The 23,527-nt window shown below is 43.7% G+C and overlaps 1 protein-coding gene across 1 annotated transcript; it reads right to left on the reverse strand.

Moving 5' to 3' along the window:
• Window positions 1-231: 231 nt before the first annotated feature.
• Window positions 232-22,768, reverse strand: LOC134480473 (uncharacterized). Its single transcript, XM_063267959.1, has 5 exons — window positions 22,273-22,768; window positions 21,422-21,605; window positions 9,175-9,544; window positions 4,508-4,645; window positions 232-2,580 (listed from the first exon to the last, which is right to left on the reverse strand). Exons 1-4 carry the CDS (start codon window positions 22,362-22,364, stop codon window positions 4,602-4,604), a joined length of 690 nt encoding a protein of 229 aa, XP_063124029.1. The 5' UTR covers window positions 22,365-22,768; the 3' UTR covers window positions 232-2,580; window positions 4,508-4,601.
• Between the last annotated feature and the right edge of the window lie 759 nt (window positions 22,769-23,527).

Consider the following 23,527-nt stretch of genomic DNA (forward strand, 5'->3'; position numbering starts at 1 on the left):
CCTCCAAAGAGTTAGGATCAAAAGTGTATACTCACACATGAAAGTTACATTCTTAAAGTGAGAAAAAATTACAGCTATCAACTTGGTACAATTATTGAACAGTGATCAAGTGAATAGAAATATCAGAAACACTTTTAAGGCATTAGGTTACTGTTTTCAAAAGGATCTTGAGCAGCATATATAATTAAAATTATCCAGGAGACACATGTTGAAAAAAGACAAGAACGTGGGTAAAGATGATTTAAATATTTTTAATCTATTAAACATTTTAAATTGCATTCGATATGAAAGCTGTAAGTGATGTAATTCACATTTTTGCTTATATACCATCTCCTATTTTATGTGCATTCTGCAAATATTGTGCATGTTTCTTCAGGCTCTTAATATTTCCCCATGACTGATAACATTCACAGAAATCATATTGAGCAAACTGTATATGTTGACATATAATAGAATTGTATTCTACACAGTATAGCATAGAAATATGTATGTCCCGCGCTTCGTCTCGCCAGCAGGAACGATGCGGCACACACAGGATCCTACTACAGAAAAGCTTTAATGCGTCTTGAGAGGGAGAGCATAAGCTTACAACGCGGAGACGGAGAGTGAGGAATAACCGTCCCTTATATAGGAAACTATCCTCGCCTAGGACGTGTCACTCTCTGACTGGTCGCTGCCAATTATGCCAGATGACATACCAAAACGTATATGTCCCTTTGAGTAGGGAAGTTACCAGGCGCCTGCGTATTGCCCTTTTTACTAGGTGCGTTCTGCCAGATGCCGGTGCCATCTTGTAATGGAGTTTGTGAGGACAGCTCCTCGGACAGCTCCTCACATCTGTGAGGACAGCTCCTCGGACAGCTCCTCACATCTCCCCCTTTTCTGTTTTTTTTTAAGCAAACAGGACACCCAGATATAGGAGGGTGAAGACAGAGGTCATATCCTCGTACAAAGTTGGCGAACCTGTACAAGAGAGATACCCTTAGGCTGTTGTTGGGACCCAGGGCACTCCCGACCCGTCACACTGCCATTTTTCGAGGGAGGGAAAACTGGGGCAGAAACCCTCATGTAATATGACATGCCTTCCAGGGAGCATATTTGGTAGAACTTCCCTGTGCGATGCTAAGTCACCCCTCATGGGCTGCTCAAGCCGGACACTCTAATCCTGTGCAATGAACCGAGGTTCTAGGAGTGCAAGAGCTGTCCAGCCGGCGACCTGTTGCTTGAGCATGGTCAACCAGATATCGGCTGACGCTCCTTGTTCAAGGGCTACAAGCGCCTGGGCGATCACTACTTTGTCCTTTCTTGTTTGAGATCTCAATTTGCAAAGCAACCAGAGGAGTAACACTAATCCACAGCAGAGGATCACTCCAAAAAGTCCTACTCCCACCCATTCCTTGAAATAAGAGACTGCTGAGGTGATCCAGGACGACAATCCCTCCGTCAAAGACAGGTCCAGTCGGGTAGAATTTACTTGAATGATGGTCGCTCTCAGCTCCCGAAGTGTCTGTTCAAACTCCGAGGTCCAATTCTGTAACAGATGCTGTGAAAGACTCTTAGACAGATTAGCAGCTCAGGTAAATTTGTCATATTATATGGAGGTGACACAAAGGCCTGGGAGTTTTTGCTCACAGCCAAGCTGGGCCAGTTGCCATAGAATGTCTAATTGCTCTCGGACCAGATCTATACGTTGGTTGACAAGCATAAGGCCTCCCTATATCTGAGTATTGGCTGAGGCCTGTCTGTCCCGAGCCACAGAGATGGTGGCCAATAAATCATTGATAGTTTGGGTTGTCTGTACTGAATTTGACAAGGCCAATGCCGAGGCAGTAACCGAGGCAGCGACTGCTGTCGTAGCAATAATGCCAGCAATAATAGCAGAAGTACCAAAATCTCTTTTTCCTCTAAATAAGGTCATGGTCCCCGGGGCATCAACAGGTATAGGGATAAAGCGAGGCATGCGGGTAACTACTGCGATATGAGTAGCTGTCCAGACAGAGGCAGCAGGTTTGATGTTCCCCGTCCAGGAAAATGACAACCGTCCCTTTTCGCCCTTTCCTCCAAGTAGCATCGCCATGGGCGTAAGATCAGTGCAGCTACCATTAATGCAATGTAAGGCCACCACCATAGAGAACTGTGGCGTTAGCCACAATGTCCTCCTCACCAGTTCCCCATGTGGCCTCCCTTAACCAAGCAGAAGATTGATTATATAACATAATGCAAGGGAGATCAAAAGATGTTTTGTTGAATATGCCAAAACAAAGGCTGCCGTTAAGGGAATAGTCCTATTTTCTTTTTTTTTTTTTTTTTTTTTTTTTTTTTTTTTTTTTTTTTTTTTTTTTTGTCGTTCAACCTGTGGATCCTTAGGTAAATAGGCCAACCCTAAATCCCTGTTAGTGGTACATCACCGGCATCGGGAGTGGAAAGGTTGACATTATTCCCCATCGTAGCTCGCCCTGCACCGTTGCTGGCATCCATGGAAGAAGAGTGAGGAGGGGCAGGAGTCCCAGTCCCTTCTTGATCACTTGCTGTGATGCTCCGAGTAAGTCGTCCTGGGATCCATATGGGATTTTCATTGTCCTGTGGAAAAACACAGACAGCTCCTCTGGATCTTATTAAAACAGGATCCGGGCCTTTCCATTCATTTGTTAATACATCCTTCCATTTGACTAATTCTTTTGTCCTCTTGGGCTCTGAGCAATGTCGCTCAGCCGCTGTTTGTCCAGCTTCATCAAGATTTAAAAAATTTAAGGTAAAAAGGGCCAGAGCAGTGGCCACTCGGGGTGTTGGGGGGAGTTCTATCATAATTCCCCTTCTTTGTTTTATTAAATATGATTTGAGCGTCCGATGAGCACGCTCTATGATTCCCTGTCCTTGAGGGTTGTAGGGCAGGCCCGTCAGGTGGGTAACTTGCATCTGAGCACAAAACTGACGGAATTTTTGAGATGTATAGGCAGGGCCATTGTCAGTTTTTACACATCTTGGCTTTCCCCAAGCACTCCATGCTTCAAGGCAGTGCTGAATGACATGTGTTGTTTTTTCTCCTGTAAGTGGGGTGGCATGTAGAATGCCAGAACATGTGTCTATAGATACATGCACATACTGTAATTTTCCAAAAGTAGAATTATGAGTAACATCCATTTGCCAGATTTGCAATGGCTGTATTCCTCTTGGGTTGACCCCGATGTGAGGAACTGGGAGGAACTGGCAGCACTGCTGGCATTGGGTGACTATATCCCGTGCCTCTTTTCTAGTTATAGAGAAGCGGCGGTGTAAAGTTTCTGAGGTGACATGGAAATTGCCATGAAAGGCTTTAGCGGCCTCTAAAGGAGAGGCCAGGGCCACAGCTATCATTTTTGTGGCTTTGTCAGCCAAATCATTCTCTGAACTCATTGGGCCAGAGAGTCCAGAATGGGCCCGTATATGAATAATGTATACAGGGAATCTTCTATTTAATAGGATAATTTGGATTTTTCGGAAAATATCTGCCACCTTACTAGTGGTTTTAATTATACCGGCGGTTTCAAGAATACTAACAGCACTAGCTCGGCCTCCTCCTCTGAGTCTAAGGTTTTATTTTCAGAGCTTTCAGAACTGTCGAGGTTCAGCGCTTCTAGCTCTTTCACAGGGTATAGGCTGGCTCCCCCTCCTGGTTTATGTGTAGAGGAGGAAGTGCTGGAATCTGAAAATTTCAACGCTCCCTTGTCTGCGGACTTACCGGGAGGGCCCTTTTTCTTTCTTAGGACGTCTTTTTTCTTGCACGCGCCCAACCTCTCACTACGTTCGGTTTCTGACAGACTTTCCCAGACTACCTCGAGAGTGGCCTGTCCTTCTATTACTGCTGCCTTACACGTTTCATCCTTTAAACAATTCTTAACCAGCTTCCATATAGCTTTGGTGCCTAGGCGCAGATCCTCTTCCGCCAATTTTCTGTCAAGGTCTTTTCCAAGTTTGTTCCATGAGGCAATCGTAAACGAGCCTGAACAGGCAAACCAAGGCGCCACCCTCTCCACCTCCTTCACAAAGTTTTTAAGTGTTCCTCCTCCAATTTTGATGTTGCTCTGCTTTAACACTGTTTCCAAGGCCGTGACCACAGCCTGTGAGGATCCCATGATGGGCCAGGAACGCTGGCGGCTTATCTACGTCCGTCTGACAAGGCGTGAGGTGAAAGGGTAGAGGCGGACACGCTGCTCTCTTATGTACGGGAGTCTTACATGCACCTCCCCGGACGGTGCCGCTTATCTACGTCGGCCTTATCGCGTCCTTGCTCCTCAACAGTCAAAATCGAAGGTAAAAGGGAGCTGCGCGAAGCTCACTTATATACGAGAGACTGAGACGCGCCTTCAGCTGCTGTGATCGTCCTTTTAACAGCGAAAACGGTGAAAACAGAACATAAAGAGTAGGGTGGCTCCCAGGACAAATACTATAGCCTCAACAAATCCTTCCCAAGGCGGTGACAACCCCAGACCAAAGTCCAAGAGAGGGCTGCCTCTCCGAACGTATCTACCTGCAGTTCTGAATCCTCCTTGTCGCCAAGGGATCTCCGAAGGTGCTGACGATGGCAAGGTCTTTCCCGGGTTTTTGGCACCAGATGTCCCGCGCTACGTCTCGCCAGCAGGAACGACGCGGCACACACAGGATCCTACTGCAGAAAAGCTTTAATACGTCTTGAGAGGGAGAGCATAAGCTTACAATGCGGAGACGCCAAGTGAGGAATAACCGTCCCTTATATAGGAAACTATCCTCGCCTAGGACGTGTCACTCTCTGACTGGTCGCTGCCAATTATGCCAGATGACCTACCAAAATGTACGTGTCCCTTTGAGTAGGGAAGTTACCAGGCGCCTGCGTATTGCCCTTTTTACTAGGTGCGTTCTGCCAGATGCCGGTGCCATCTTGTAATGGAGTTTGTGAGGACAGCTCCTCACATCTGTGAGGACAGCTCCGCGGACAGCTCCTCACATCTGTCCATGTGTAATCTTTGGATGGTGGTTTAGGCCCTGGGAGCTCTGGGTGTTTCTTACTGTTGGTCTTATGTGGCTGTAACCCCCTTCAGCTCCCTCAATCCTTTCTCTTACTTCCCCATTTGGGGCCCTGTTTTCAGCTAAATGATTGGCTGCAAGTATCTGCTTCTGTATTTGTCATGCTCTTTACCCCACTCTTTTGAGCAGATCACCACAGAGCAACGAACATGTATTGTCTTGGCATGATGATGTGTAGACAAATAGTTGATTTCTTAATTCCTAATGATGGTTCTATAAGAATTCCTAAAATTAGATTAGTAATTTTAAGCTTTTATAATAGGACTGCTATTATGTTTTCTCTGGTAATCAAAATTGCATTGAAATCTCTTCTTTTCTTAAAGTGTCATGAGTGAATTGCTTCTGCAATACCAAGGAGGCACCTACAAATTAGAGCCCATCCTAAGAAGGTATAAACCAATTAACCAAGGTTCATAAAAAGAGAGCTAATCATTACTATAGGTGCAAGGACTGAACATAAATAACTGACTGGATTTGCCTATAGGCAATTTCACTTATTCTTTTCTCATAAAAATTACAGCTTTTAACTCTCCATGAACATGCAGAGCCAGTGACAGATGGTGACAGTTTATCCTGATGATTACTCTTCATGGATATGCATGTAAACATTCTCTGTCGTAAACTGATTACCCAACTTATGATTTGAATTCCTGTGCAAACTTGGGGTGAACTTTTCACCATGTGATGCTGTGTTCAGAAAGATATACAAATGCTGAGGACAAAGAGAGAGAAAGCTTTTTAGACAGAACTGAACTGAAGAGAACAGAACTCAAGAAGAACTTAGAAGTAAAGGCATAGCGTTGAGAGTAAGGCATTGAGAGTAAGGAAATTATCCTGTGATAAGAGCAAGAGGAAAGGAGATAAGAAGAAGAGAGCAAGGAGAACCTTTAAAGTCAAACTTTATGGAGGCAAACTTTTGTAGAAACTTTTAGGAAAACTGAAGAACTTAGAAATAAAATTTAAACTCACTGCTCTTCAGCCTTCAGCCTGGCTCACTGGCTAGCCTGTGCTCTTCAGTCAGGCTCACTGGCTAGACTCTGCTCTTCAGTTAGGCTCACTGGCTAGTCTCTGCTCTTCAGTCAGGCTCACTGGCTAGCCTCTGCTCTTCAGTCACGCTCACTGGCTAGCCTCTGCTCTTCAGTCAGGCTCACTGGCTAGCCTCTGCTCTTCAGCCTGGCTCACTGGCTAGCCTCTGCTCTTCAGCCTGGCTCACTGGCTAGCCTCTGCTCTTCAGTCAGGCTCACTGGCTAGCCTCTGCTCTTCAGCCTGGCTCACTGGCTAGCCTCTGCTCTTCAGCCTGGCTCACTGGCTAGCCTTTGCTCTTCAGTCAGGCTCACTGGCTAGCGTCTGCTCTTCAGCCTGGCACACTGGCTAGCCTCTGCTCTTCAGTCAGGCTCACTGCCTAGCCTCTGCTCTTCAGTCAGGCTCAATGCCTAGCCTCTGCTCTTCAGTCAGGCTCACTGCCTAGCCTCTGCTCTTCAGACAGTCTCACTGGCTAGCCTCTGCTCTTCAGTCAGGCTCATTGCCTAGCCGCTGATCTTCAGTCAGGCTCACTGGCTAGCCTCTGCTCTTCGGTTGGGCTCACTGGCCTATGGGGCCCTAGCACATCGCTTAACCATCTGCTCATGACTGCCTGACCACCATGACCACCTGACTGCACTGACTTCTTAAAGTCGTCCTCTAGAAAGAGCACAAGAAACCAAAGAGAAACACCACAGCAAACTGTTCCCATGGGCTTTGCTTAAGATTAAGTACTTTCATTATTTCTTTAAAAAAGTGAATTATAATTTCTGCTATTCATATGGCCAAGAGAGCTGTGCAGTAGTCATTACTTTATGGAATTTGGTGCTAAATCAAAAGATTCCTTTATTCTATTACGATGTTATCTGTATGCTGTACGATGTATCTTTAGAAAACACAACACTAAATTCCTAAAGTCTAGATGTTTTAAGAAATCACCTCATGGAGAAACTTAACTGCTTACCTATCTAGACTGGCCTCTTTTGCTATACTGCAGGTACAATCAATTTTCCACACTACTTCCATGATTTTCAAGAATGATTAAGAGAAAAATAAGTTGAACATAATGGCCAGAAAGGGGGTTCTGTCAAGTTGTCTTATGTGGGACAAGATACCAAGCTATGACTGATAAACCTAAAACCACCTGTTCCCAAGACTAACAGAACTTACAGAAAATACATATTTCTTATCATTCCTCCTCCCCAATGGTCAGTGATTTATTGAGCACCTACTACAATCCTAGCACTGTGCATCTAAGGGTTTAATTGTGAATAAAACTTAATAAAAAGCCTCATTAAGGAATAAAGAAAAATGAAACATAACTTTGAAACTCAGAATTCAATATAAACAAAACCACCATTTCTTTAACTGGTGATTTCTGAAAACTTCATCATTTTTTCCATGGGCTTCTACAGTAATGATACTCAGTCTTGATTTTGTAAGTCACAAAAAGCAAGTCACACTTCTTTCTTGGATCCCACAACTGTCAAAGAGAACAACACTGTCGCTGTCCATTTTGCTTCCCTATCAATCCTGCTATGGATGGTAATGAATTCCAGTCTTTTCAATGTGAAAACAGGCCACCACTTGAGGGGAAAGGTTATTAAAATTACCCAAAACGGAGTATTCTCTAAAATTTTCACATAGCATTTTACTGATATCACAATGTAAATTCACCACAAATATTTAACCAATGAAAATATTGAATAGCTCTGCAAATAGGAGCGAAAATCATATATACTTGAAAACAACTATTATGGAAACAAAGGACGTACTAGGAGAAAAGATACATCACTAAAAGCTAAACAAGCAGCAAAAAAGACACTACATTTCTTGGTTTAAAAGTTAGGTGATACACTTGATCTTTAAAGACAGGCAATGTACTTGATCTTTAAACCCTTCAACTGTGCCCTGTCCACATAGAAACTGCAGTAGATGACAATCTTTTGTAAGATTTATTTATTTATATGTGAGACAATGCATCTGTTTTCAGACACACCAGAAGAGGGCATCAGTGCTCATTACAGATGGTTGTGAGCCACCATGTGGTCGCTGGCATTTGAACTCAGGACCTCTGGAAGAACACTTGGTGCTCTTACCCACTGAGCCATCTCTCCAGCCCTCACAATGGCCTCTTAAACAGCATCACAGTGGTCTATTTCACTAGATGGCTCCAGGGTGATAACAGAGAAACTTTCACAGTTCCTGAGCACTTCTGAGTTCAAATACCACCAGTGCCAACTCTGTGCTGTTGGCACATTCTGACCTTCTCCTAAGGGTTGTCAGCCACAAAAGGGACGGGTTAGCACCACACAGCACTCACTGCCCAATCCTAAAAACCCCCTCGATTCTGAAAAAGCCACATAACATGCTTGCTCCATATTTGAGGAAGCCAAATGGTTGATCTGGCTCAAGGCTCCTCTTTTCTTAGCTCATCAACTTTCTTTTTCCACTTCTTGTCACAAGAAGTATGTTTTTATGCTGCAACTACACTGCAGTGTTTGAAGGAAATGACCATCAACTCTGGGTGTCACCTCTTGAAATTTAAAATTCACAGAACAATTCATGGCTTTCTAATCAGCACCATGGAAAATAAACAAAAACAAGCAAAACCGTTCCAAAGGAACTTGCTGATCTGAAGGTCTGCTCATAGCAGGCAGGAAAGAATTAAATTATGCAGAACTGTAATCTGCATAAATTGCCTGAGGTTTTAAGAAAATATATTCCCAAGATCCCCATCCTTTAACATACAATAGAAACATTACAGGGAGTGTGCCACCAGGCTAAGCTGCCTCTGAAAAGCCTGTCCTGCCCTGGCAGGTACAGGTCATTTAATTCTAAGTCAATCTGGAGAGAGGTGACAGCCCCAAGTTGCTCTGGGGATGTCAGAGCACAGCTCTCATGCACACTCCAGAGCACCTCTACACTCTTTCCCAATGCCATAGGCTTTCCAATCCCTGCTTCAGTTCTCCATACATCCCTGAACCCTCCCACCCCCTACCCAATGGGCTCACTTTGCATTGCCTCCTTTTGCCACTGCTTTCCCAGGACAGGGGGACCAGGTGGGGGGGGGGGCAGAAGCAGTCCAGGGAGGGACGCGGGTCTCCTACCTACCTTGATTCTGCTGCTCTGGGGCTGCAGCCCGCCCTGCTTGCTGCTTGCTGCTTGCTGTTCCTGGGGACCAGACCGGAGGTCGGGCTAGGGGTCCCCGCGAGCTCCATGCCTCAAGGTCCCCTGGCAGGGCTGGCATGGGCTTCTTCCTTGGACACTGCGAGGCTGTAGTCTCTGTTGGAAACCCGCCGCTGTCATAGGGCGCCCTCCCGTGGCCGAGATGATGCCCAACGCCGCTAAGGCCCCCTTCCCTGGCCGCTTCTTCTGCTTTTTCTTTTCTTTTTTTCTTTCTCTTTTTGCTCCCGTTGTGGCGCCTGGGAAGAGCTCGCCTCCAGGAAGGAGGACATCGTGCAGGCAGAATCACCTCTGGGGCCTGCGGGGGTCGGAGAGGGAGAGAGAGGAGTCAGCTTGGGCGGAGGCGCCCCGGCTGCCGGCACCGGCGGAAGGAAAACTCGCCCAGGCACACGCGCTGCTGCCGGCGCCAAATATAACGCGGGCGCCCGGTCCCCTCAGGCCCCGCGCTCACCCACGAGCTCCGCGTGCCCTGAAGCCCGGCTCGGGCGTGGGCGAACGGCGGGGTGGGAAGGACACGTGTGCCCACTCCGCTGTGCAGGCAACACCTGGAGGCGCGACACCGGGAAGCGCATGGTCCGGAACTCAGGGCTCCAACCAGGCGCGTCAGTCCACTCTCAAGGCTCTGTGGATGTGAGGGCGGCTTCTTCAGGCCTCCAGGTCCACCACGAAAAACCCGCGGCCATCACAGCTGGAGCTTCCAGGTGCCCCAGGCTGGAGAATTGGTCAGGGCGATTGTGGTTGCCACTCTCCTAGGCTGGCTCAGCAGGGCACAAGCCACCACCTGCTGTCCTCACCTGAAGGCATCCTGATGGGGCTGAGAGCCCACATCCTGCAGGCAGCCTCAGTGCTCAGGACCATGGTCTTGTGTCTGCACCTTGTTGCCAGCCCCTCACACATATGGCAGCATCACACATATGGCTCCTTCTACCAACCGCCACTAATTACCATTTGGACATTCCATCACAGTGTTGTCAAGAAGAAAGATGCAAACAAACACGAAAAGAATGAAATTTAAAATCTTTTTTTTTTTTTTTGGTTCTTTTTTTTCCGGAGCTGGGGACCGAACCCAGGGCCTTGCGCTTCCTAGGTAAGCGCTCTACCACTGAGCTAAATCCCCAGCCCCTTAAAATCTTTTTTATCAGGCTGGAGAGATGGCTTGGTGGTTAAGAGCGCTGCTTCTCCATTGCTCCCAAGTACAATTCCCAGCAACCACATTGTGACCCACAACTATCTGAAGTGGGATCCAATGCCCTCTTCTGTCTGAAGCTCTCTTCTGACATTCAGGCACACTGGCAAACAGAGTGCTCATGTACATAAATAAATATTTAAAAATAAAACCTTCTAATCAGTTAATGTATCTATATCTAGAAGCTAGAAAAGGGTCACAGCAATATTAAAAATAATTCAGAAATGGTAAAGGGATGTACGAGAGTCACAAAATTCACTGGGCAAGATGGTATATGCCTGGAATCCCAACACCCACAAGGCTGAGGTAGGTGGATTGCCTTGAGTTCAAGGCTAGACTAAAGTGTGAGACCTTTTATTAGAAAACAAAACAATTGGGGACGGGATGGAGAGAGAGACAGAGAGATAGAGAGACAGAAGAGACAGAAGAGACAGAGAGCCAGAAAGACAGAGAAAGATGGAGAGGGTGACAGAGACAGAGAGCCAGCACCAGAGAGAGACAGAGAGACAGAAGAGACGGAGAGACAGAAGAGACAGAGAAAGACAGAGAGGGAGACAGAGACAGAGAGCCAGTGCCAGTAGAGACAGAGACAGAGACAGAGACAGAGAGACAGAGAGAGAGAGAGAGAGAGAGAGAGAGACCTCGATGTCATTTCCTGCACTGATGACAAGCTACTGAAGAATGTGAATGTCTCCTACCAAACACTGAGATAATGCTAATGACAGAATGGGCTTCTTATTAAGATATCATAAAATGTAGATGGAAAAGTAAAGGAATGTATAATAAATAAAAGAGAAATCCTAAATTTGGAAAGCCTAAATTTAGAAGACTGTATAAGTTTAAGTCATAGGGGAGGGGATAAGACGATGTGGGGGGAGAGAATAATCACAATAAATTATATATGTGTATGAAAATGTTAACTAAGAGCAACCAATGAAAAGAGAAAAGCAGGTTTGTTTACGATGAAATTGAGTTCCCATATGACACTATATAACATTTTGTGAATGGATTATATGAATTATCTGCAATAAAAAATCAATTGTTACTAAAGATGTGGTTGTGTTCATATTAATTTCAAGTGTTTTAAATTCTTTTTATTTATTTGCTTATTTATTGACAACAGTCTGTGACAACAAAGAACTGATTGAGCATCCAAGAGACAAGACGTTCACCAGGACCATACTTGTATCCCAGTAAGAAAATTTGAATAATAAGTCTACAGGTGAAAAGATAAATTAGGAGGTCATAGACCTAAAAGTTTTATCCTTTTTCCCTCAGGGGAGCAGCCATTCTGTCAGCCTTTCCTGGCCCTCTCACAGGATCAGAGTTCTCACCTGGAAGCAGGGTTATCTGGAAGGCACATAATACATATCCACAGACTTCTCTTTGGGTACAAACTGATAGGCAACTTCAAGGCTTAAAGTCATTCTCTCTCTCTCTCTCTCTCTCTCTCTCTCTCTCTCTCTCTCTCTCTCTCTCTCAGCTTGAGGCTGCACACACGCTGCATTCTTTTGTGCACTCTGCTTTTTTTATTGCAGTTTTCTTTTCTCAAACTCCCACAATCATGCACACGTCTGTTCATTACCCTTTCATTCTCACACACACTCTTCATACACACCTCGTACATATTTCACACACACCACATGTACTCTCCTGTCACGCACACACACAGTCTTCATACACACCTCACACATATCTCACACACACCACATGCACTCTCCTGTCACTCACACACAATTTTCATACACACCTCATACATATCTCACACACACCACATGCACTCTCCTGTCACGCACACACAATCTTCATACATACCTCATACATATCTCACACACACCACATGCACTCTCCTGTCACTCCACTCACACACGCTCTTCATACACACCTCACATTCTCTCCTCACTCATTCTCACATGCTCTCCTCATGCTCTCTCCCTGGCTCTCAAGTTTGTTCTCAGACTCGCTCTCTCATTAGCTCCCTCATTCACTATCACATTCTCTCTCCACTCACTCTTCACATGCTCGTCTCATGCTCTCTCATTCACTCTCACATTTGTTCTTACATTAGCTCTGTCATGTACTCTCTCATTCACTCCCTCATGCTCTCTCTCATTTACTCTTCACATGTTCTGTAGCCTTTCTCTTGCCCCAGTCCTTTATTAATAATCCAAAAGCAGGTAGAAAAAAGACATTTTATAATCATTGCCAAATCAAATGCAAAGAATGACTACATCTCACCAAGAAGTAAGAATTACAACTGTTCCCCAAAGTTTCAGGCTTGCCCTATACCCAGGCCTGTGGCCAATATAATAATAATAATTGTAAACTTATCATTATTTAAACTTTAACTCTTTAGTTTTATACTTCAGAGTCCAAAGCTCCGAGACCAGGTAATTGCATTTTCCTGTGACACTCTACTGATAAATGACATAGGCAAAACTGCCAGGCAGTGGCCAGAAAGAATCAGGTAACCCTTAGCACACTAATTCCACTATCGTTCTGTTCCTTGCACACAATGACTCTCATAAGGGTTCCAGTAGTTAGACTAGTTTACTAGTATATTATTTTATATATTCTATACTTCCTTAACCAGTCTATAATATTATGTAAAACTTATTTCCTAACTTCAATAACTTTTTCCTTTCCTAGGGTCCCAATGTTGGCTCTAATTCATTTTCTCTTATTTTCTTCAAGCTGTCTTTGGAAGTCAAACCCTAATCTGGAACTACAATTCTGCAGTTATTACATTTTTTCCAAGATGAGAACACAGAGTATGCGCCTGGGCCTCTAGGGCTCTGCTGTGCTGTGCCCCTATGCATCAATTTCCAATTGTCTAAGAATCATAACATCAAGGAACATCTAGTTACACAGAATTCACCAGAGCAGAAGGAGAAAGAAGTAGGAAAGTCAGATATAATACAACAATTGTGCACACCAAGGCCAACTGATAGGCAGTCACACACAAATGAAATCTATACAGCCCTTGTCCAGGGCTAAGGTTTGGAGAAATGGAAACAACCAGTTGTTACAAAAAGCTACTGAGGGCTACTGAGATGTCTCCATTGTATGTTGTCCCCAGCATTAGCCAGAACTCAGACAACAAAGGGAGGTCAAAGGGATACAGATTGGAAAGGAAGAAGTCAAAATATCACTGTTGCAGAGGATAGGGTAGTATACATGGGACACCCCAAAAGTTACAACAGAGAACTCCTAAGCCTGATAAACAACTTCAGCAAAGTGGCTGGGTATAAAATTAACTCAAACAAATCAGTAGCCTTCCTCTACACAAAAGATAAACAAGCTGAGAATGAAATTAGGGAAATGACACCTTTCATAATAGTCCCAAATCATATAAAAATACCTCAGTGTGACTTTTATCAAACAAGTGAAAGATCTCTGTGACAAGAACTTCATGATATGAAGAAAGAAATTGAAGAAGATCTCAGAAAATGGAAAGATCTCCCATGTTCATGGCTTGGCAGTATGAAGATAGTAAAAATGGCCATTTTCCCAAAGTGACCTACAGTTGCAATGCAATCTCCATCAAAATCGATTCCAATTCTTCATAGGGTTAGACAGAACAATTTGCAAATTCATTTGGAATAACAAGTAACGCAGGATAGCTAAAACTTACCTCAACAATAAAAGGACTTCCCTGGGAATCACCATCCCTGAACTCAAGCAGTTTACAGAGCATTACTGATAAAACTGTATGGTATTGGTACAGAGACAGGAAGATAGACCAGTGGAATAGAAATGCAGACCCAGAAATGAACCAGCACACCTATTGTTACTTGATTTTTGACAAAGGAGACAAAAGCAACCAGTGGAAAAAGGATAGCATTTTTTACCAAAGGGTGCTGGTTCAAATGGAGGTCAGCATATGGAGGAGTACAAATCATCCTCTTCTTATTGCCCTGTGTAAAGCTTAATTCCAGGTGGATCAAGGACCTCTACATCAAACCAGATACACTCAAATTAATAGAAGCAAAAGCGGGGAAGAATCTTGAACTCATGGACACTGGAAAAAATTTCCTGAACAAAACATGAATGGCTTATGCTCTAAGATCAAGAATAGACAAATGGGACCTCATAAAGGTACAAAGCTTCTGTAAGACAAAGGACACTGTGGTTAGGACAAAACGGCAACCAACAGATTGGGAAAAGACCTTTACCAATCCTACAACTGATAGAGGGCTAATATCCAAAATATACAAGAACTCATGAAGTTGGACTGCAGGGAGACTAATAACCCTATTAAAAATTGCAGTTCAGAGCTAAACAAAGAATTCATAGCTGAGGAATATGGAGTGGCTGAGAAGCACCAAAAGAAATGTTCAACATCTTTAGTTATGTGGGAAATGCAAATCAAAACAACCCTGAGATTCCACCTCACACCACTCTGAATGGCTAAGATCAAACACTCAGGCTATAGAAGATGGTTGCAGGGATGTGAGAAAGAGGAACACTCCTCCATTGTTGGTGAGATTGCAGACTGGTACAACCATTCTGGATATCAGTCTGGAGGTTCCTCAGAAAATTAGACATTGCACTAGCTGAAGCCCAGCTATACCTCTCTTGCACATATACCCAAAAGATGCTCCAACATACAACAATGCACACCCTCCACTATGTTCATAGCAGCCTTATTTATAATAGTCAGAAAATGAAAAGATCCCAGATGCCCTTCAACAGAGGAATGGAAACAGAAAGTGTGGTACATCTACACAATGAAGTACTACAGAGATATCAAAAACAATGACTTCATGAATTTCATAGGCAAAGAGAATGAACTAAGACATATCATCCTGAGTGAGTTAACCCAATCACAGAAACACACACATGGTATGCACTCATTGACAAGTGGATATTAGCCCAAATGCTCAAATTCTCCAAGATTCACAGACCAAATGAAAATCAGGAAGTATGACCAAAATGCTGATTCTTCACTCCTTCCTTTAAAGGAGAAGAAGAATCCCTATTGAAGGGATAGGGAGGCAAAATTTAGAACAGAGCCTGGAGTAATGGCCATTCAGAGTCTACCCCACGAGTGGCCTATACACATACAGCCTCCAAACTAGATAAGGTGGATGAAGCTAAGAAGTGCAGGCTGACAGGAACTGGATAGAGATGTCTCCTGAGAGGCACAGCCAGATCATGTCAAATACAGTGGTGAATGCTAGCAGCAAACCATTGAACTGAGAACTCAGTTGGAGGAATTACAGAAAAATTGAAAGAGCTGAAGGGACTTGCAACCCCATAAGAACAACCATGCCTGCCAAGCAGAGTTCCAAGAGACTAAACCAGTACCAATCACTATACAGGGACTGTGCCATGGCCCCATCTGCATGTGTATCAGAGGATGGTCTCCTTGGGCACAAATGGAATGAGCAGCCCTTGGTCCTGCCTAGGCTGGGAAAGTGGATGGCTGGTGAAGGGAATACCTTATAGAAGAGGGGGAGGGCGATGGTATTCGGACTTATTTCTGGAGAACAATGAAGGAATAACATTTGAATTCGAAATGAAAAATAGCCAACTAAAAATCAATAACAACAAAATGGTATTTTGAGCTTCGAATCAAAATAAGCCACAGTGAGGAAACAGAGAATTGTATGCCTATGGTTTTCTTCAAATATGCTTGGGGCCCAGGTAGATTCTGGGCCCAGGCTGAACCAAGCAGGTTCCTGCCACTGACTGCTCCTCTATTCCTGTGTCCAGAGGCAGCATGCAGATTAATATTGGGCCAGAGATGTGGGCAGAGCTGGTCAGAAGTGGCTTTCTGTCCTGTGGTCTCAGGATTATCTGCATTCCTGGGTGTTCAGCATTTTCTGCCCCGGGATTTGGGTGCAGGCTTCCCAATGGCTTTAAACACCTTTATACCATGTTTATATGTCCTGGGAGGTATTACAGAAAAATTAATGTTTATCCTATTAATTTGGTCAAAACTCTCATCGACAGAGTATAATTTAGAGGTAACTATATATTTGACAGCAAGCATACACAGTGAGTAATGTATGCATGATGAAGTTGAAATTCAGAGTTGGAAACACAGTGCACAGTGACTGTATAAATGCCTGTGAATCTCAGACTGACTGGGAAGTGATTTGATGCCCAGTCCCCATGAGAATGCAGAGATCCATCCCTCCCTGATAGCTGTGGGACTTCAGATGTTGACACTAATGATCAATAAAGAAGGTTCTTAAGAGTGAAGAGTTTGAGATTACTCCTTTATTGACCAGAATACATCCAATTTACTTGATAGTAACCAGATGCAGGTAGTCAATATATACAGTCTATATCCTTATCAAAATAGAAAAGCAAATGAACAAAACAACAACAACAGATAAATAACAAATCTTCAAATGAATAGAAGGAAAACCAAATAACCAAAACAATTAAAAATTAACCAAACTTTAAATAGAGGAATTGCACTAAGCATTTTTTGCTGCTCCTTTTGCAGAATAGACTTATAGCCTGTGGCTTGCCTTGGAGACATAGTAGACCAGCAGTTACTGATGGTAATAATCTTTTCAAGAGGAATGGAAGTAGGTCTATTTTGTTGGAGTGGGGGCATTAAGGAAAAAGCATACCAATACTGAGTATAAATGATAGTACAGACTTTATCACAAAGTCTTTCCAATGTTGTGAACTGATCTCCATGAAACTCTTCTGGATGACCCATCAGGACAAGTACAAATTTACACGTGCACAGTCTTTCTGGATGATCAGCAGCTCTTGATTGATGTGCATCAGCACTTCTCTGAGTCCCTCAAAAAGTGCACACTTGCTGGAGAGAGCTGAGGTGAAAATATAGCGTATTCAATCCAAAGAAATCAAACTAAAGGAGGAAAATGCAGTCCACAATTGCTATGGACATTACAGATGAGATGCAATAGTGGTGTATTTGCTGTGCACACTTAGTTCTCCTCCTGTAGCTCTTCTCTCCAAGGGAGATCTTGTCCTGGTCTGTGTCATGTTCGAGTTTCTGCTGGAGATTTATATCTCAGCTTTTCAAACTGCTAGAATTTGAACTGTGGACTATGCACTGTACTGGGATTAAGAGAAAAATGAGCATTTTTCCCCACTGGTCCAGGTATATGACATTGAATAATAACATTGTAGCTATGTATGAATCTGAGTTCAAGAGAGGTTTGAGCAACCTAGAATACCATGTGGATTCCTTCTGGAGAACATGCCCAGAATTGAGGTGAAATTTCTGATTATGTTAGCACTGAAGGAACCCGTCTAGTTTCCATTTGTAACCACTGTATCTGCAAATACACAGAGAAGCCATCTCACTTCAAATTCATGCTCACCGCACAGAATTTGTAATCACTGAGAATGTGCTCCATTAAATCTTCCCAGCGTACACATGGACATTAAAGGTGATTGTGATGTAGAAACAGAACAGCACCCATGTAAGTCTATGGCTAGTGTAAGGCAATTTGTGAGAGGACAGAAGAGAAAATGTCCTCAGATCTTTCCGGAGAGATCACAGGAAGAAAGGAGTAGAACATAGCAAGAAATCCAGAGGATCATATATATTGTTTCATGGGCAAAATTCACATGAACTGTACCAGAACTATACTCTGAGTAGCTCCTTAGCTGCCTGAGGCTGAAATCCACCCAAAAAGGTCATTCACCCAAAAAGGGTATTTATATAGGGAAGGATATTCAAATGGCTTCTTCCAGCCTGTGTTCCTACCTGAACATTAATGCTTAATGTAAAGATTCCCCAGGATTCGCTGGAGGCATAAAAACAAATGTTGAGTGGGATATGTACATAGTGGCCAGAGCCTATAGACAGCTCAGTCAGTGATGTGCTGTCCTCCCATAAACCGTCATAGACTCAGGGTTCTTTCCCCATTAACAATCTGGCTTAGCAAGTCCCAAAGGCTGTCTTGTTGCTCAGCAAAGGATCATATGTTGGTGGTGAACTAGACTCTTGTTCTTGTTCACTCTTTCAGACTTTCCCCAAAGTGTGCAGCTTCTTCTAATCGGAGCTGTCTTTACCATAGCCTGAGTGACTTCATGCCCAAAGCTAGAATCATAGGAAATCTCCATAACCAGGATCCAAATCAACAAATTTTCTCCCCGTAATGTGATTGTTCCACAGATAATTGAATAAGTAAGTAACAGCTTGCATGGATTATCTCACACTGAATCAGAATCTATGGAAGGGCTCCACCGTATGGTACACTTTTACTCCTTGGCTGATGGACGTCTGGATAGATTCTCCTTCAAGGTTACTCTGGGACCACTACAACATTGATGCTCCCAGTTGCAATGGCAATACCTACTCCTTGTTGTGGAATCACTGGGTTAACTAAAACTTCTGTTCCACTTTCTGAACATGGCTTCTCATAGGGCTACCTGTTCTTACACTGTCAGACCCATTTGAAGCTCATCATTTCTCCTGAATCCATTGGCTGAAATTAACTGAGAGAAAATGATGTTGATTGACAGCACTTGCAGAATGCTACACAGATAACATAGGGGAGTGCTTTGGATTATCTGTGCACCTAAAGGGGCTCCTGAAACTGCCCTGTTCTTGCACCACAGCATAGCTATGGGACTTTTTCTGGATGACGATACAATTCCAAGCAACTCAAATTCTCAATGAATAAAATCCAAGCCAAACTCCCAGGGGAAGTTGTAGTGTGCCAAGGTAGCTCGGAAGAAATGGTAGCAAGCAATGTGGAAAGCAACCTTGGAGAAGACACAGTGAGTGACACAACCTTCCAGTGGGCTTTCACAATTCACAAAGAACAGAGAAGCAGAATAAACTCATGGATTTTTCTAGAGAAGCCTTGCCCTTACCTCCCAGTACTCCTTTCCTTTGATGTGCTCCAAAGGATTTCAATGCAGATCAGTAGTTTTGCCCCTAATCACTTGAAAATCTAACTTTACAGGTGTTTTTGTGTCCTCTTTTTGGGGGTTGCATTTCTAAAGGATTTTATTGTCCTGCTTCTACACCATAACAAAAAGGGACCTGCAAGCTCTAGGCCTGTACCATTTGTTACCCCTGTGAAACACGACACACTTGAACATATTTCCACTCCTCCCCCAGACTTCACAAGATAATTCTGTTTTGAAATTTTTGGAAACAGAATAAATTAGTAATTTAAGCGTCCTTTAGCCGCACAGAGCTAGATGGAGATGCCAAATGACTGGGCAGCTCTATTTCATGTTTCATGGATGTAAAGTGAACGCTTAGAGTACTTTTCTCATGAAACTTGGAAATAGAGGGAAACACACGTTCACTACTGCAAACACACACACACACACACACACATATACCCACACACACACCAAACACACACACACAAACACACACACAGACACACACACAGACACACAGACATACACAGATACTCACTCGCATGCACAAATGAAAACTTTGCTCTTATGCAGCACATTTCCTGTTGAGTGAGGAATTAGTGGGAACAATGCTGTGTACAAGTCTCTTAGACTCAAGCAGGCTGTGCTGCCCTGGCCTGTACTCATTTCCACTTCAGGAAACCTTTCTATGCAGATACTTGCTGGTCTGACAAGTAAGTGACATGTTCTGCACAGATAGCCTAAACAACACAACATCAAATCCCCAAGAGAGAGATTTCTAGGAAAAGACTCCATCGAGCTCTATGCTGACTCATCATAGGCCCCTCACTAAAACTACCCTGTTTTCTTCATAGAAGACTTTGGAAGCCTCAGAGAAGACAGTAACTCACGGTCAGTTCCCAGGAACATTTCATCACATTAGAGTTCCTGTGATATTAAAACAACCTCAATGTCAGTCAGAAAAAGGCTAAATAAATAACATACAGTGAATTTTCTGAAATGCAGCACTGTGTACAATATTGAGAGGGAATCTATCCTGAAAGAATGGAGTGCCCATGATATAGTCAGCAAAGCAATGTCAGCAGAGGGTTGCACTCTAGGATTCCATGCAAGATCATGGTGAAGCCAATAAGACAATCCAGAATCTTCCCGGGGGATAACTCTGTTCAGGTAAAGTGAAGAAATCTAATCCTTATTTTTAAAATAGCTGAATGGTTTAAGAATGTGTTGAGACAAATAAGAGAGGGGGCTCCACTTGGAACTGGACGAATGATGCAAAGACTGCTGGCCAGCACAAAAAAAGGAAGCTTCATGTTTGTTGAGAGACCTAGGCTTAAAGGACTAAGTTAGATAATGACTGGACAAAACTGCATGTCATGAACTGGCCTCCCCGCATGCTCCCTAAGATGCAGGTCAGCACAGCAATGCACCTTTCTTGGTGAGAATTGGGGGTACATATGGATAACTTTGTTCTTGAAGTCTCAAGTCTCTCATGCCAACCCTCAGCCTTTGAGAAACCTTTTCCACATCCTTGCTCTTCTAACCAGCTTCAGGTTGTAAGGCCCAGTTATGAACTTCCAGGAGCACTCAAATAAGACAGGACTGACATGCTGATACACAGGCTCTGTAGTTACCCAAGATCTATGAAGCATGAAGTCACCATCTTCATATACAGGGACATGAGGGGAGGAAGAACAAAAGCCACCACAAATGACAATGAGAACCATTTCTTTGGCATTTCCACCAGGCTCTCCTCCTTGAAAACTACTTACTTCCTGAGTCTCACACGATCCCTGTAAAGAAAATGGGCTCTGGGCTTTTGCTTCATCCCTCAAAGCCCTGTTCTAGTCTAAACAGGGGCTCCCACATAGCACCCTCCATACATAATGGCATGTAGTGCTGTGCTGTGTGATCAACCTATCTCCCTTAATAAACTACAGATTCTCGAAGAGCAGGAGCATTTGCTTTCCAAACATGCAGTTTCTTGAAAAGGGGCTATCTCCACAGAAAGCCTTGTAAACCATCACATGAATGAACACTTGGATGAGACCTAGGTCAGGACATGGATCAGTATATAGACAGTTACATTGGTTTGTCTATATTTATGGTAAGACCTGAGGACAACCTGACCCTGAGCCCTAACCCTACCTGCTGTTGCGTGGCTCTGGGGTCACAGATGTTCATTCCGGCCTCTTCACAGAACCTCTTTGTCTCCACAGAAGATGCTGGCAGTTCAGTCTGCTCCACCAGCAGTTCTCTCTTCTCATTCAGCAAAATCTGTATATTGTTCTTCAATTGAGCTTGTTCACGTAGGAGCTGGGATTGCCTGATGCTGAACCCCAAACAAAAAATGGTAAACCCAGGCAGCTTCTATTTGCCTGTCACTCCTGCAAGTCCAATAATCCCTTCAAGGGTCCTCATCCTTAGAAATCCCCAGAATAGAGCCACACTATACAAGTTAGCACCAATTAGAGGAGATCAAATCCAGAATCCACATTCCACATGAATCAAAGTACTTCTGAAAATCCTGACACTGAGACAGTTTATATAAATCAAGGAAGAAGAGATGGACCATAAGGGAGCTCGTATGACCATGGTATGGTGAAACAATATTCACGTTTGGGGAAAGCCCCTCTGAAGGGTAGTTGAAGACCCAATAGCTGTACAATCTTTCCATGTGTTTCTCATGGATCACAGATCTTTAAATCTCCTGTCAGAGTCCTAGAGATTCAGAGTTGATTGATATTCCCATCATGGTGCAAACCTTTTCTATCTAGAGGATCTTTAAAGGGGAAAATAACAATTGGAGGGTCTTCTACACCCCTCACATGTAGGACAACTGAGTCCAAGAGCTACAAATCCAAGACTCCTGCCAGGAGGCAGGCTTCTTGTTAAGAGTCAGACACTACAGAACCAGAGCCCTGACTTTGGTTCAATGTCATACAGGACAGGAGCATTCCCTGTCTAGTGCTGTGTTCTCATCTCTGTCAACGACTCACCGGTAGGAACTGTTCACTTGTATGAGCTCCTTGTACCTCTCCATGTCATCACTTATTGTGTTGGTCATCATTTGCATAGCCATCATTCTCATCTCATGTTCGGATTGAAGGACTGGCAATTCGACGTGCAGCCTGGGTTAGGTCATGGCCAAAGGAACAAATAACCATCTGAACTCATGATTTCAGAATTAGGTGAAATGTAAATAAAAAATATATAATAAAAAAGTTCAAATTCAAGGAATAGTGGAAGGGAAGAAAGTGGCAAACTCAAAAACCAGACCAAAGCCCAACAGTGAGACTCAATCCACAGAAAATATTTCTATGTAAATAAGCAAACATTGGTTTTGAAATAAGGACTCCTTGGAATCCTGAGAGATATGGTTCTGCAAAGACTCACTATATAGGAGGGGACAGAGCCTGAGAGCTGCCTGTTTGGGAATAACAACGGTCAAGACCACAGTGACCATTTCTAGGTCACAATAAATCATCCCTGGATAGTTAAAAAAATAAAAAACTAAAGATCAAAGCAGGTGAAACAAATTAGGTAAAATAAGACTGTTCTCTCTATTACTTAAACTCAGTATGTACCACATACTTGCTCCTTCAAAGTATTTGTACTGCTTAAGTTTATTATCCTGGGCACAGGACAACAGAGCCACAGTACCAGTTGGAGGGACATGACCTTCAAGAGCTGGCCAGCTGAGCATGATGGAATTCACTAGTTTAGGAAGAAGATTCCTCCAGTCTGTGCCACAGCTTTGGGCCCAAAGGAAAGCTGTGATGATATTTCTCTTGTTTTGAAAGCAGGTGTACTCAATCCTTGGTTTCTATTGTTACATGAATTCCCAGAGTGCATAACTAAGTTTGACAGGGAAGAGGATTTATAGCACCTCCTCCCCTCGGGAGAGTCCTGGGTGCCACCAAGGTATACAGAAGGAGCAAAGTGCTCTTTTGATCAGTGTGGGCCTCCACATACTCATCACTATCATGACCTGCAAAGTGTTGATCAAAGAAATCCTCAGACCCCATCAAAGGTCCCAGTCCTCCTGATCCTGAGTAAAACACCACATATACGTCCACATACATACATAGCAACCCATATCCAAACACATTTAGAATGCCAACTACATTCATGGAGGTGCCATAAAATCAGTGTATAATGAATAAATTCAGAGGAAAGAGTGATGACGTGCAGGCATTTCATTCACACACACAGTTACAGCAAGTGTGACAAGGTCCTTCTAGCTGTTGACAG

This window comes from Rattus norvegicus, chromosome 9 (genome assembly GCF_036323735.1).
Source record: "Rattus norvegicus strain BN/NHsdMcwi chromosome 9, GRCr8, whole genome shotgun sequence".
In the NCBI taxonomy this organism is placed as follows: Eukaryota; Metazoa; Chordata; class Mammalia; order Rodentia; family Muridae; genus Rattus; species Rattus norvegicus.

What these genes read in the sequence shown, in the direction of transcription:
- LOC134480473 (XM_063267959.1), bottom strand. Translation starts at nt 22,364, where the DNA reads ATGAGAATGATGGCTATGCAAATGATGACCAACACAATAAGTGATGAC. An exon ending in CCAGAGCCACGCAACAGCAG is followed by an intron (nt 9,545 to 21,421) that starts GTAGGGTTAGGG and finishes CGACCCCCGCAG; the next exon opens with GCCCCAGAGGTGATTCTGCC. An exon ending in CCCAGAGCAGCAGAATCAAG is followed by an intron (nt 4,646 to 9,174) that starts GTAGGTAGGAGA and finishes GCTTTTCTGCAG; the next exon opens with TAGGATCCTGTGTGTGCCGC.